The 12,388-nt window shown below is 39.9% G+C and overlaps 1 protein-coding gene across 1 annotated transcript in view; it reads left to right on the top strand.

Moving 5' to 3' along the window:
• Positions 1-7,808: 7,808 nt before the first annotated feature.
• Positions 7,809-12,388, top strand: part of ELAVL1 (ELAV like RNA binding protein 1) — a gene marked incomplete at both ends in the record, with an annotated part of 30,933 nt that continues 26,353 nt past the window's right edge. The window contains one exon of the mRNA XM_082011085.1: positions 7,809-7,980. Within this exon, the coding sequence (XP_081867211.1) occupies positions 7,809-7,980 (172 nt within the window). The remainder of the gene's footprint in view (positions 7,981-12,388) is intronic.

Raw genomic sequence — 12,388 nt, 5'->3', positions numbered from 1 at the left:
ATTTGTTAGACTAGTAGTACACTGAAAACTAAATTTATACCCAATGTTATAAAACAAACAAAATTCCCAAGCTTTAAATATGTTGTACTAGAAATCATTGATTTAGCATATGGAAATAAAGTTTGTTGAATGCAGCAGTAGATTTTAGTAATAGCCACTTCTGGTGCAGAAATATTTTTGTTGTCAGAACCAACAAAAATGTTGGAATTTTAAATTTAGTCAAGGTAAGGAGAAAAAGGGCAGCGTCTTCATTCCAGGTTCACAAAGGGAGAAAGGAATCAGTAAAAAGATGAGATCTATTAACTGAAAAATCTGAAGGACTGGCAAGCAGAAAGTATCTGTTTGGTTGCCAGTTTTACAAACAGAACTTACACATTAGTGTAATGTATAAGTTAAACAACTTATGTGGTTTAACACTTAAGAGTTTCAGTGTAAAAGAATCATCCTGTCTAAAGACAATTTTTTTTTTTAAGTGACCTTTATTAGCATGTTTCAGTAGACTGAGTTGGTTTCATTCTTAGACAGGGAGGTGCGGGGAGATCAAATGCCAAATGAATCAAATTGAATATCGAATTTAAATTTTTCCTGTTTGCCGATTTAAAATATTGTGGCTGCAGGGGAGAGGCATTCAGGTGAGACAGCTATGCGAGAGAGAACACCAACCTTATTGATTGCTATGGGACAATAAAAAGAGAAAAAGGGTAACGGTACAGTTTAGGGGGGAGGAATCTGTGACATCTCACTTTCTGCCTTTAAGCTTTCATACGTACACAAACATGACGCTTCAAAGTTCAGGAAGATGGCTATTGCAACGAAATGCAAGATTCATGCTCTGAAATACAGTAGCTGCCAATTAGACTAAGCAAGCATAACAAGCAAGAAAAGGTGAGATCAAGGTTCTTCCTTTGTGGTCATGGACTTGCTTTTTGGAAACAGCATCAGACATTTCTCAAACATAGGCACAGTACTTCGTATCTAAATTTTTTTTATTCATAAGGAAAACTTAAGCATTATCACCTGCCTTTGCAAGTATACATTGAAATAATCTGTTGAAAAGACTTAAGCATGTAGTTCAGATTGGAGTTGAGGTTTTGAAGTTTGTGACCTATACTGTGCATGTACATGCTAGGATAACCTTTTATGTTAAAGTTAATGTTTTCCTCCCTCATATGCTGTATAACTGTTATGCTTGAATTGAAGAGAGAATCTGTGGATTTTGTGATTCTCCCAGTTGGCTTTTGATGGTTGGTCAAGATTAAAATCCTCTGCTATTTGAAGTAGTATTTTATGAATGCAGTATGAGTCAAATAACAATGGGTCTTGCACTGTACTGTCATTGACCTGTCTGTATGGATGTTCATGGAGAGGTCTGTGCTTGTGGGGTGCAATGTGGAGAGTGTTGGGGACATGAAAGGAGTTTGTGTAAAGAATAAAAGGGGTTTTCTTGGAGATTATGGGGAAAGAATCTGTGGCCTATGTAAAGTAGAGGGGTCTGGATTAAGAAATAAGAGACATACTCTGTCTGTGGAGCATTGGGAAACTTGTATGTACTCAGCTTGTAGGCCTAGTGGAGGTTTTTCTGCTGGTGTGATGTCTAAGGAGAAAAATATTCTGTTCCTTACAGTGATTTCTGAGAAGAAAACATTTAGGTTTTTAGGGTTTTTTTCCACAGTCTCTGTCCCTTCTATGTCTTGGTTAAACTCTCGCTTCTCAATCCTGTCCCAACAGCTGGCTGCAAAGCAAGATTTGCATGGCAATACTGTGTTGGATCATTCTTAAACTGTTTTCCTGAAACAGTTAAAACTAGTGGAGGCTTTCTGCAGGCCCTTTTATGTGTTTGGCATTGCTTTTGGCATGTGTTTGAACCTAGACATCTCAGCACCTCTGCATTTGCCTTTTGTAGCTGTGTGGATTGGTTTGGCACTTCCCTTGTAGTAGTGTCCTTTTTGTTCTATTTCAGGTGTGATCTCCAAGGAAGACTGCTCAGCAGCTTCAAAATTGAGTGGTAGAGCAGTGTCCAAGACAGATAGCAAAATGTGTTGTTTGCCTCTGAGTCAACCATGACTTGCCGGGGGGGCATGTCAACAAATATCATCCATGTGCTGAAGAAACAGGAGGAGGTCTCTTCTTTGTATAGCCCTGAAGTTCTACTTGAAGCGCCCCATCAAGATTCTTGAGGTCAGCCAGTGTATTTAAGAATAAACCCTTGAGACTGAAGTCCAAGTTGATCAAGACAGCTCACCAGCAGAATGCTGCCAGTGTCACTTGTGTCAGTGCAGGATCCCTGTTCATTCACCAGTATAACCCCAACGAGAGGACTTCATCAGTTTAGGGACTCTGAGACAGTGTCTCCTGAAGCACTTCCTGCATAGCGTGTCCTAGGTGATGCTAACTTGCACTTCATTGCAAAGCAAGGCTGAGGTGTGGGTCAGTAACCTGTGTCAGCAGCCTCAGTTCTGCTGTGGTTTGAGCCATTCTGTGCTCAGTGTGGCCCATTCCCAGTGTTCCAGTGAAGGTGCCACAAACCGTATGCCACAGGAATGCATTCATCTGGCTCTCTTTGGCCAAGTGTGAGAGATCGTTGTGTGCTTCTGATATCAAAGACAAGAAATATGTTTGAGGTAGCTCTGACCTTGTGTTCAGCACAGCTAGTGTTAGTGCTCCCCTGTGCATCTGCGGTGCTACGTGGCTTTCACTGTCTGGAGAACTATATTGCATGAATGAGAATAGGTCAGTTGCTGGAGTGGTAAGACCTGCTGCCTGGCTTTTAATGAAGGTGCTAATTGCTGGCATGAAGGAGCACAGAGCTCATTGCTCCTCAAAGAATTTCCTGTCTTAAGTTCTACAGTAGCTAAAATGCTCACATTATCATCTATCATCTGTTTAGGTGTCTACATTCAAGTTTGTGATCCCAGTAGTGGTCTAGTGCCTTTGCAGACCTGTGAACAAGGTGAAGGTATGCTAAGACTGATCTTGAACAGACAGTTATCTTTCTTGCCAATGTTCTGTTACAGATCATCTACTCAGATTTGTAGAGGTCTTCCTTCTTAGCAAACTGCTCGCAGTGGAAGACTTACTAGCACTGTATCCTAGAATTCTGGATGGAGATACCACGTGTCATTTGGAAAAAGCTTTTATTGGTCTGTTGCGAGAACCATTTCTGTCACTTGTCTTTTAAACCTTCTGGGATCTTGTGTACCTTTTGAGAAGGTGATTGTCATGGTCAGTGCAATGTTTCTGGGAAAAAAAAAAAATACCTTGGAGAACTTTTCAGTCCAGTCCTGAGAATGCAGACCTGGCTGTTGGTGACTGAGCAATCTTTGAAGCAGGTAGTGAAGTGTTGGGTTATGTGAATTTGAGCACCTCCAGAATTAATGGAATTCGGCCCAGTACATACCGTTCCTGTTGGTTGCTCTATGCATCCTTGGCACCGTAAGTTGAGGGCATCTTAGACAAGGGTGAAAAAGAAGGCTGCCTGTTAAATCAAGCTGTTGCAGGGTTTGGTTATTTTTAAAAAAATTCTCATTTTAAGGACTGCAGTGCAATGGAACTTAGTCTTAAAATTTACTTTTTTTGGAACATAGTGTTGAAGACCGTTTTTTGAAAGGCTGCAAAGTACCGAGCCAGTCTCATTACAGGTAGCCTTCCCAAATGGAGCTGTTAGGCCTTTTTTCCATCCTTGACCTCTCCACTGAGAATTGTACATTCAAGTCTGAAGTGCATTCAGACTTCTAATTTATGTCAACATGGACTGACAAACGTCAGTTAATGAAGTTATAGATCCAAGTTAGTTTTTAGGCCTGGTTCTCACATCTGGAATATTTACTGATATAATTTGATTGTTCCCTCTTTGGTAAAGAAAGATCAGGAGATTTCTTCAACATATATCAGTGAGAGCAGAATAGAAGACTTGTTTTCTTATGTGGCATTTCTCATTTCATCCATACTGACCATTTTATACCACCTTTTTCTTTTTGGAAATCTTCTCAGTATGCAAAGGTTAACAATTCTTCAGGGGCTGTTTTTATTCTCACTGACATAAGAACTATTCACCACCGGTGAGGGAAGTGGTTTCCCACTATCTTCCAGCATGGCCAGAAAGTGTTAGTCTTGCAGTAGATTGTGTAAGTGCTTGGTGAAAGATTAGGAAGAAAGGAGCATGTTCTTGATGAGCGCTCTGCTCCTTTTCCTCTTCTCTACTATGTCCCTATCGCTTCTGCATGCTTTGTTCCTGGTATCCCATGAAAATGTTTGCCAGGCCTTTATGCAAGGGCCTCTTGTAATTTTTTTTCTAATGTCTGAAGAAAAGCAGATGGAAGGCTTCCTTCACAGTTCTAATTGCTTCTGAATCAACAATGCCCTAGGCACTCCTTGTTTATAATGGGGAGATACAGATGGTAAGTATTGCAGACAGTGAGATTAGAGGCTGTGGTAAAATGATTTAAAGTTGATAGCCACTTGCCAAACTCCTGTCAATTTTGCTTAATGCCAGATGTAAGTCTGGTAACTTGCCATCATGGTGTGCTGGGGAGCTTTCTGTGCTTGGTATCTAGCTGTGGAGCCACCTTTTTAGGTAGCGGATACACCTTGGATGATAAGGAAAATAGATTATTTTTTAAAAGTATTTGTTTTTCGAAAGCATTAATACATGCAGCAACTTCTTAAAGTTGACAGGAGGAGAATCTTGGCAGCAGGAAGGATTTGTATCATATCTTGGGCAAATTTGGTTAAAGTGCAGGAAATTTGAACTTTTGTCTTATAAAGCTGGAAAAATCCCAACGTTCCTTCCTTTGCTTACTAAATACTCTAATTGTACTGTATAGCTTCCATAGTCATCAGGATATTGGTGTGTTGTGCTTGTAGGGCTTGAATTTTATACAGGGCAAAGGCAAAGTTGTCTTCCTTTTAAAACCATTTTGAAAACGTAGGTCATCTGACTTTTATAGCTCAGATATGTTGAAGAAAGAAGATTCAGCTGTTTGAGTGTCATTTAGCAGAACAGGAAACTTTTTCTGAGGTAGTGCTCAGGCAGTTCTGACAGAGCTGGAAGGGAATGTGTATTTAAGGACATAATGTCACAGTACAACTGAGACAACCTGGCAGCTTAAAATCATCTAACAGGGGGACTCTCTTCCCCTGCTTCTAGCTTTGCAGTTTCTCCCCTTGCTCTCCTATCCTCTGGCATTAGCTCTGGTGCTTATCTTGCTGCAAGGAAAGCAAATTAAAACTACTGACACAACAAAAAGGGCTTCCCTCCTGGTGTAGTTTTCCATTGCTTTCATGGTACAAATTGGTTATCCTGTGGGCAGAAGGGTGCTGGGGCTTGCTTGTGTTGACACTTGAAACACAGAAATGGGGGGTAGAAGGCTAATCAGTCGGTGAGGGGGGAGCAAGACCTCTCCTTCTATAAGCTGCCAGCTGTTAGTGCTTTAACACATATTTAAAAAAAAAATTCAGTTTAAATCTATACTGTGCTAAATCTCAAATTAACCTAAGTCTAGTCATGGTTTATTCTCAAATGGTGTAGTCTGTTATTGCCATTTAAAAAAATCTGACCTTTGCAAGGAGAAAGTAGGAAATAAATGCCAAACATGACTTAACAATACGTACTGGTGAAGGGACTGAGAGTCCCTTCCTGCAGGTAACATTCCCTTTCTAGACTTAGGATTTCTAGTTGCAGTTCCTGACTCTTTCCATTATTCAACATCTAGTTGTCGGTAGCGGTACAGTCCCTGGAAAAGTTCATCCTTTAGTAGATCCTGATCTGTAAAATAAAGCCGTGTACCATTGCTGCTTAAGGCCCTTACTGTAGAGGGCAGCGGTGCCTGTAGCTGATGCTATATAGATTGTCTTGTGTCAATGGTTGTGTCTCAAAATCACTTTGAGAAGCATATGTGGTCGTATGAATGCTTCTGACCCATCTTAATGCAAAAATAAACTGTTGAATGTAGCCAGTATTATTTATGTGATACTGCAAGGCTTGCTGGCTCACTCTGCATTGAGATGATCTAGAAGCTTTTGCATCCTCTGAACACCTGACCTGATGTTTTACTGATGGCTGAGAAGCAATAGTACCTTGAACTGTTCTAATTCAGCTTGGATTGATTATCCCCTGAGGCAAGTTAGCACTGTGCTAGTGATACCTGCTTCAGATAATATGCTCAGTTCTCAAGCAAACTGCAACTAGAGGAATTTTAATAGTAGTTGCTTATCTACAGCATCTTATGTTATTCTTTTGGCCAAATGAGTGTATCTGCCAAAAGTTCTGTTAAAGTAAACACAGTGCATCTTTGAGCACTGTGTGGTAATTCTTCTGTGGTGGCAGTGACAGATTCAATAAGAAGCAGATTTCATGTTGAACTTGGAAGGTTTACACTGCACTTTCAGAAGGGAGTTAGAGTTGCAAGTCAGCCTTAATTTCATCCAAAAATAAGTGGGTTTATGCCCCTTTACTGGTGGAGTCTGAATTGGAAACACATTAATACCAAAACTTTATTGCAACTTTATGGTGTAAACTGACATGCCTGTATGCTGCTAATAGGCCAAAGTGTTTGGATTCTGTGGTAAAATGTACAAATAGTGATGACTTAAGAGGAGGAGTGGTGAACTGAGCATCAGGAGGCCATGAATGAACTTCAGGGTTTTAGCAGCTAAATTCTGTTAATTGTAGTTAATTTTGCGTGCTTTGCAGCTGTTTTTAAGAGCTGTTAAACAAAACTATGTTGTTTTGGATCTAGAGATGTTTAGCTTTCTTGGACTGAGAAGATGGAACAAATCTGCAGCAGCGAACTTGAGAACCAGAGTCAGGAGCTTTACAAGAAATTAGCTTCCTGGTGGTGATGTTTTCCAGAAAGACCATGCCAGTCTAGGCTTCCCGAATCTACTAGACCTCATTTTTCTGCTGTTGCAGGAACAGGGTTTAGGTATCCTGATTTTGACAATTTCAAAGTAGATGTAAAAGCACTTTAAAATGTACTATTCTGGCAGGCCATGAAGGAAGAGCAGCTTGGGTCTGTTGCGAGTTTGAGTTGTAGATGTCCTCTGCACCTGAAATGTCAGGATTCAGTCCCTGTTGATGCTGACTAAGGCAGAGAGTTTCTTCATGTGATAGAATTTCTGGATGTTTTCTCAAGGCTTTCTTTAAAAAGATGCAAAACCAGAACTCTATGAAATACTCAATATGCACCAAAGTTAGTGTTCCAGTACAGATTCATCTGTTTAATGTATGCAATTAAGCAGTCACCCAATTTCAACCATTTAACAATAGCAGGGCCTTAAGATGCAGAATAAGCAATGTAGAAAGGAGAAAATGTTTAGAAAATAAATAGTTCCCAGTTGAAATACTGAACTGGGTCTGGTAGGTCTGGCTGCTGCTCCTCTTTAGGTCTTCTAAGAGTCCTGAGTATAAGGGTGGAATTAAGGTTGAGGTGGCAGTTTTGATTCTGGCTAGTCAAGTGGGGGACCTGATTTTTAAGTTTGTGAATACTTTGATGTTTACAGGAATGTGTACAAAATTTGTCTTGATGCTTTTTATGAACATAAAAAAACAAAACTCTTGAAAGCTCTTTAATGGTACATAGTTTTGTAAAATGCCATGCATGTTAGTTTGAAAGAATGAATTGTTCTGAAATTTTCAACAAATAATGTTTGTTTTGTGAGTGGAAAAAATGTGTAGTTGAAACAGTTGCTTGTTCTCAGTTTTTAACAATAAACATTCAAACTTATTTCAGGTGGAGAAAGTTTAGCTTATTGAAATGTAAAGATCTAGAACTTATTTGGGATTTTTCTCTTTGCAGATATATTATAAAATGTCTAATGGTTATGAAGATCACATGGCTGAAGATTGCAGGGATGATATTGGTAGAACAAATTTAATTGTGAACTACCTCCCTCAGAACATGACGCAAGATGAGTTACGGAGTCTATTTAGCAGTATTGGCGAAGTTGAATCTGCAAAACTTATTCGGGACAAAGTTGCAGGTATAATCTAGTATATAAGAAATTTTTACTTTGTGGTAGACTGCTCAAGCAAATACTTAACTGATTGCAATTTGATGTAGAAATATTAAATATTTGTGTGTGTAATCAAACTATTGACAAGTATTCATATAACTATTGTAATGCTAAGACTAGATATTGAGTATTGGGAAGATAGAATACTTAAGACTAAATTAATGACTACTTTGTATATGGTTAAGAATTCCAAGAGTACAGTTCCTAAATTTGAACATAACAGGCATGTCTAAAACATTGAATTTGGCTCCCAGCTTATTTATTCTTCCTACAGTCTGAGTATTTTTGACTCTACCAGAGCTCTGAATGTGCAAACAAACCTTTTGATCCGATTTTGATCGGTAAAATAAAGGTGTGGTGTGCATCTAAAATGGTCGTAGGCCTTATCACTCTTCAGGCATTTAACTTGTAAGTTCTTTAAATAGGATTGTTAGTAGCTTTAAAAGAATGAAAGGAATGAATTGTTCAGATTTGTGAAACTTAATGTTCCCTTGAAAACAACCAAATGATAGTAGAGCAACTGGTTCCATAAGCCATTATCTAGTTGCAGGAGCTTTTTATCTACTCTGTGAAAATGTTTTAATCCTTGCACAGTTAAAAATCTTCATTTACAAATTCATCATTCTTGTTCAGAATTCAAGGAATCTTGGATTTAGTGGGAGGGCATGGTTGTTTCTGTAAATAAAAGTAATTGTGCTGTTAACTAGCTAAGCATGCTTATTTGTTCTCAGCCTGCAGACAGTTGCCTTTTGGAATTTTTTGTGGTACATGCTCAATCTTGTATTTCAGAATCTAGCAATACTGACTTAGATCATTATCTAATCCATAACGTAGCGGGTCTGAAACTACTCCACTGTCTGTAAAAATGGCATGAAAGCTGATGAAACACATGAGAATTCTTTGTGTATTATCTTACATAGTGTATATGTAAAATCATCATGAAATAGTTACATAGAATACTGATTTCTTTGAATATTTTGATAACTGAGTGTTCAGCCTAGATGATGTTATACCGTTTAAGATCCTTAGAAGTAGAGGCTTGCTCTAGAGGCTAATTTTGCAAGGAAATAACACTTGTTTAATGGTAGCAAGCCATTAATCAAAGGATATTTTAAATGGGAAGAAAGACACATCACTACCTGAAGCTTGAGAGTCTACTTCACGCTGTTCCCTGTAGCATTAAATACTCTGGTAAAGCCTGGTTAACTTTAACTTGGAACTTGACAGTGCTGGATAGTTTAAAGTCCAAAACATATGCTTGTGTGCTTCAGGTTTTTCTTAACAATCCTCTGAAGAATCAAGAGTAAAATTCCTGTTCCTGTTAGTGTTGCATAGAGTCCTTGAGTGCCAAAATGCTCTTTTTTCTTTATAAGTGATTGCAAGCGTTTAATTTTGCATGGCTGTGTTGGTCAGACCACTTAATTCTGTTGCTACCTAGTTTTTCATTCACTTGCAACACTGAGTAATTCCTAGTCTTCTCAATGCTCACTGATAGTTCTGGAGTATCAGTAACTAAGAATTGGCTGCTTCAGGAACCTTCTAAAAGTACCACCTTTTTTTCTTCCTTTTGCTTTTCTTTCTGCCCCTTCATGTTTGCGTTAAGCTTTCTGTATTGCGAAACTCCACCCTAAGCAGATCTGATGTTTGGCAGCCCCCAAAAGAACAGTCTTGTGGCAGAGTTCTGCTTTCCGTGTGCCACCGCTTGCATTTTTTTGACCCCATGGCACACTAGCAGAAAACTAGAGCTGCAAAAAAACCTGTTTAGCTCCCTGACCTTGGTTTCTGTGAGGTCAGTTAAGTCATAATATTGGCATGTAAGACAGAGTGGGGTTGAGTGCCCTGGGCAGGAGGGAGGTAACCTCTCCTTTTTGTTGGAATTAGACTTTTTAGATCAGTTTAGTACTTTTCAATGAAATCGCAGCTTTGGTGCCCCTATGGCATTCTATTAAATCGAAGCATTTTGTCTTTGGAGTTGCCTTTATTGACTGTATTTCAAAGTTAAAATCAATGTTGGTTTAATAATGCTTATTTTTCATAAAACAATGACTGATGTGTTTGTCTCAATTCTCTGTTAATGAAACATGTAGGGCAGAAAATGGCTTCTGCCTGGAATGCAGTTTTTAATGATCTATTGAAATAGCCTTAGCTTTCTGGAGACTGATTACTTTGATTCAAGAATCAATTTGAAAGACAAAGTTTTGTTTTGTTTGAGTAAAGTATTTAATCATGATCAAGGTATATATGTTGTTGGGTTTTGTTTCCAATACAGCGTGGTACTGAACAATCTTATGTTCCATGTATTAGACTGTGTTTATAAAATTTAGAGAAACTCTCTGAAACCACTAGACTACTTATCCTTTATTTTGTTATTGATGAATGCTGTAGGAAGTTGAAAGTAGCAGCAAACCATAGTGTGGATTTACATTGCTTACTATGAATTTTCTGCTTTGTGTACACATGGATTATAGCAGTTGGTAACAGTATGACTATGTATTTGTTTTGTTGTTCGAGGTGTGATAACTTTTTTTTCTGTCATTTTGCAATAACTGTAAAGAGAAGCTTGTGCACAGTAGATGAACATTAGACAGGGTGCAGTGCTCCTTCAGCTCTTCCTAATCTTACTGGAAAGATAGGGTGCTGGTCTCTTCACTCTCCAATTTGTGTATTACATTCCTAAGCACCTCCAGACATGTCTTTGTGTAATTTGTGATGAGTGAATCAGTACTCGGGGTCAGTGGGCAAATATTGGATTGTTGCTCACTGTACTTGTATTTATGGTGACTATGTCTTGGACGTCCAGGATTATCATAAGAAAACTGTTTTAAGAAAATTAATTCTTAAGACTAACACTAACCATACCTCAGGGCTGTGAGCCCTGGGGAAACATTAGAAGGTCGCTTCCCAGTATAGCGTTGCACAGTGTCAAGTCCGAGATGTAACTTTTCACTGTTGCGTATCCTGGCCTTTGTGGCGATTGCTGGGGCTTGGGAGTAGCCATTGACCCAATTCAGTTGATGAAGTCCTCTCTTCCTGCAGCTCTGGCTCATGAGGCTGAAAGCAAGGAACAGTACTGGGGCTTGTCCGATCAGCCTGCACTGATTAGACTGTAGCCCTACGGACTTCAGACACAGTGGTGCCAAATTTGTCCTCTGTACTGATTTCCTGCCCAAGGCTGTGTATAGTGTGAAATGTCCTCTTGGAGCCACTGCCTCCTACCATGGATGACTCAACAGAAGAAATAGGTCCTATACCATGTTTTGCACTGGGAGGGTGCTTGACTTTGCTGGGACATCCAGATTCTGGGGTTTGGGTTTACAGCTAATCCGCTGTGCTGGACTCTTCTTACAGGTGAACATTTTTTAAGTATTTCTGCTCCTTGAGTATCTGTCAATGCAGAAATCCAGGCCTTTGTGCCACTCTAGTCTTGCTGAATTTCTTGCAGCACTGGTGCGGATGACTCATCGTGTCAGGATATCTGACAGCACAATGCAGCTGCTTCTAATCAATAGCTGTAAATTTTCTGAGAGAACCTGCTTATCTTTAGTCTGCTGTTCGTGCAGGTGTATGCAGATTCTAGTCCTCCTAGTCCAAATGCTAATGCTGGAAGTTAGTCTGCCGTGAATGCAACTTGTATTTAGTTTCTCGGTCTTCCTCTTCCCCTTACCCTGCTGAAGTGTTGGTACTTTCAAACCTGACTGTCCCAAATCTCTGAGAAGGTTGGGTTAAACTTTTCCCATGTGTTGAGGGTCTCAGACTACTGTGGGGTCTGTTTATTGCTCATGACATCCATAGCCCTGCCCTGAGTTCCTGGTGACAAGTTTGCTGTGTGCACCTCTGTGGTGGGTTGACCTTGGCAGGATGCCAGGTCCCACCAAGCTGCTCTATTGCTCCCCTCCTCAGTGGGACAGGGGGGAGAAACTAGGATGGGGGGGAAAAAAAAATAACCAAACATGTGGGTCAAGATAAAGGCAGTTTAATAAGAAAGCAAAGGCTGTGCATGGAAGCAAAAGAAAACAAAAGATTTGCTCTCTGCTTCCCATCAGCAGGTGATATTCAGCCACTTCCCGGGAAGCAGGGCTTCAGTATTCATAGCAGTTGCTCTGGAAGACAAACGTTGAAAAAACTAATGCCCCCCTGCTCCTCCTCCTTTCTCTTAGCTTTTATTGCTGACCTGATGTCATATGGTACGGCATATCCCTTTGGTCAGTTTGGGTCAGCTGTCCTGGCTGTGTCCCCTCCCAAAATCTCACCCACCCCCAGCCTACTGGGGCAGGGGGCAGGTAATGTTGGATAACCCTGGTGTATCATCACCACCATTCTAGCTGCCAAGACAAAGCACAGCACTATGAGGGCTGCTGTGGGGATAATTAACTCC

Source organism: Phaethon aethereus (genome assembly GCF_964289735.1).
Source record: "Phaethon aethereus genome assembly, chromosome: 26".
NCBI classification, from domain to species: Eukaryota; Metazoa; Chordata; class Aves; order Phaethontiformes; family Phaethontidae; genus Phaethon; species Phaethon aethereus.
This window is presented reverse-complemented; position numbering and strand designations above follow the sequence as displayed.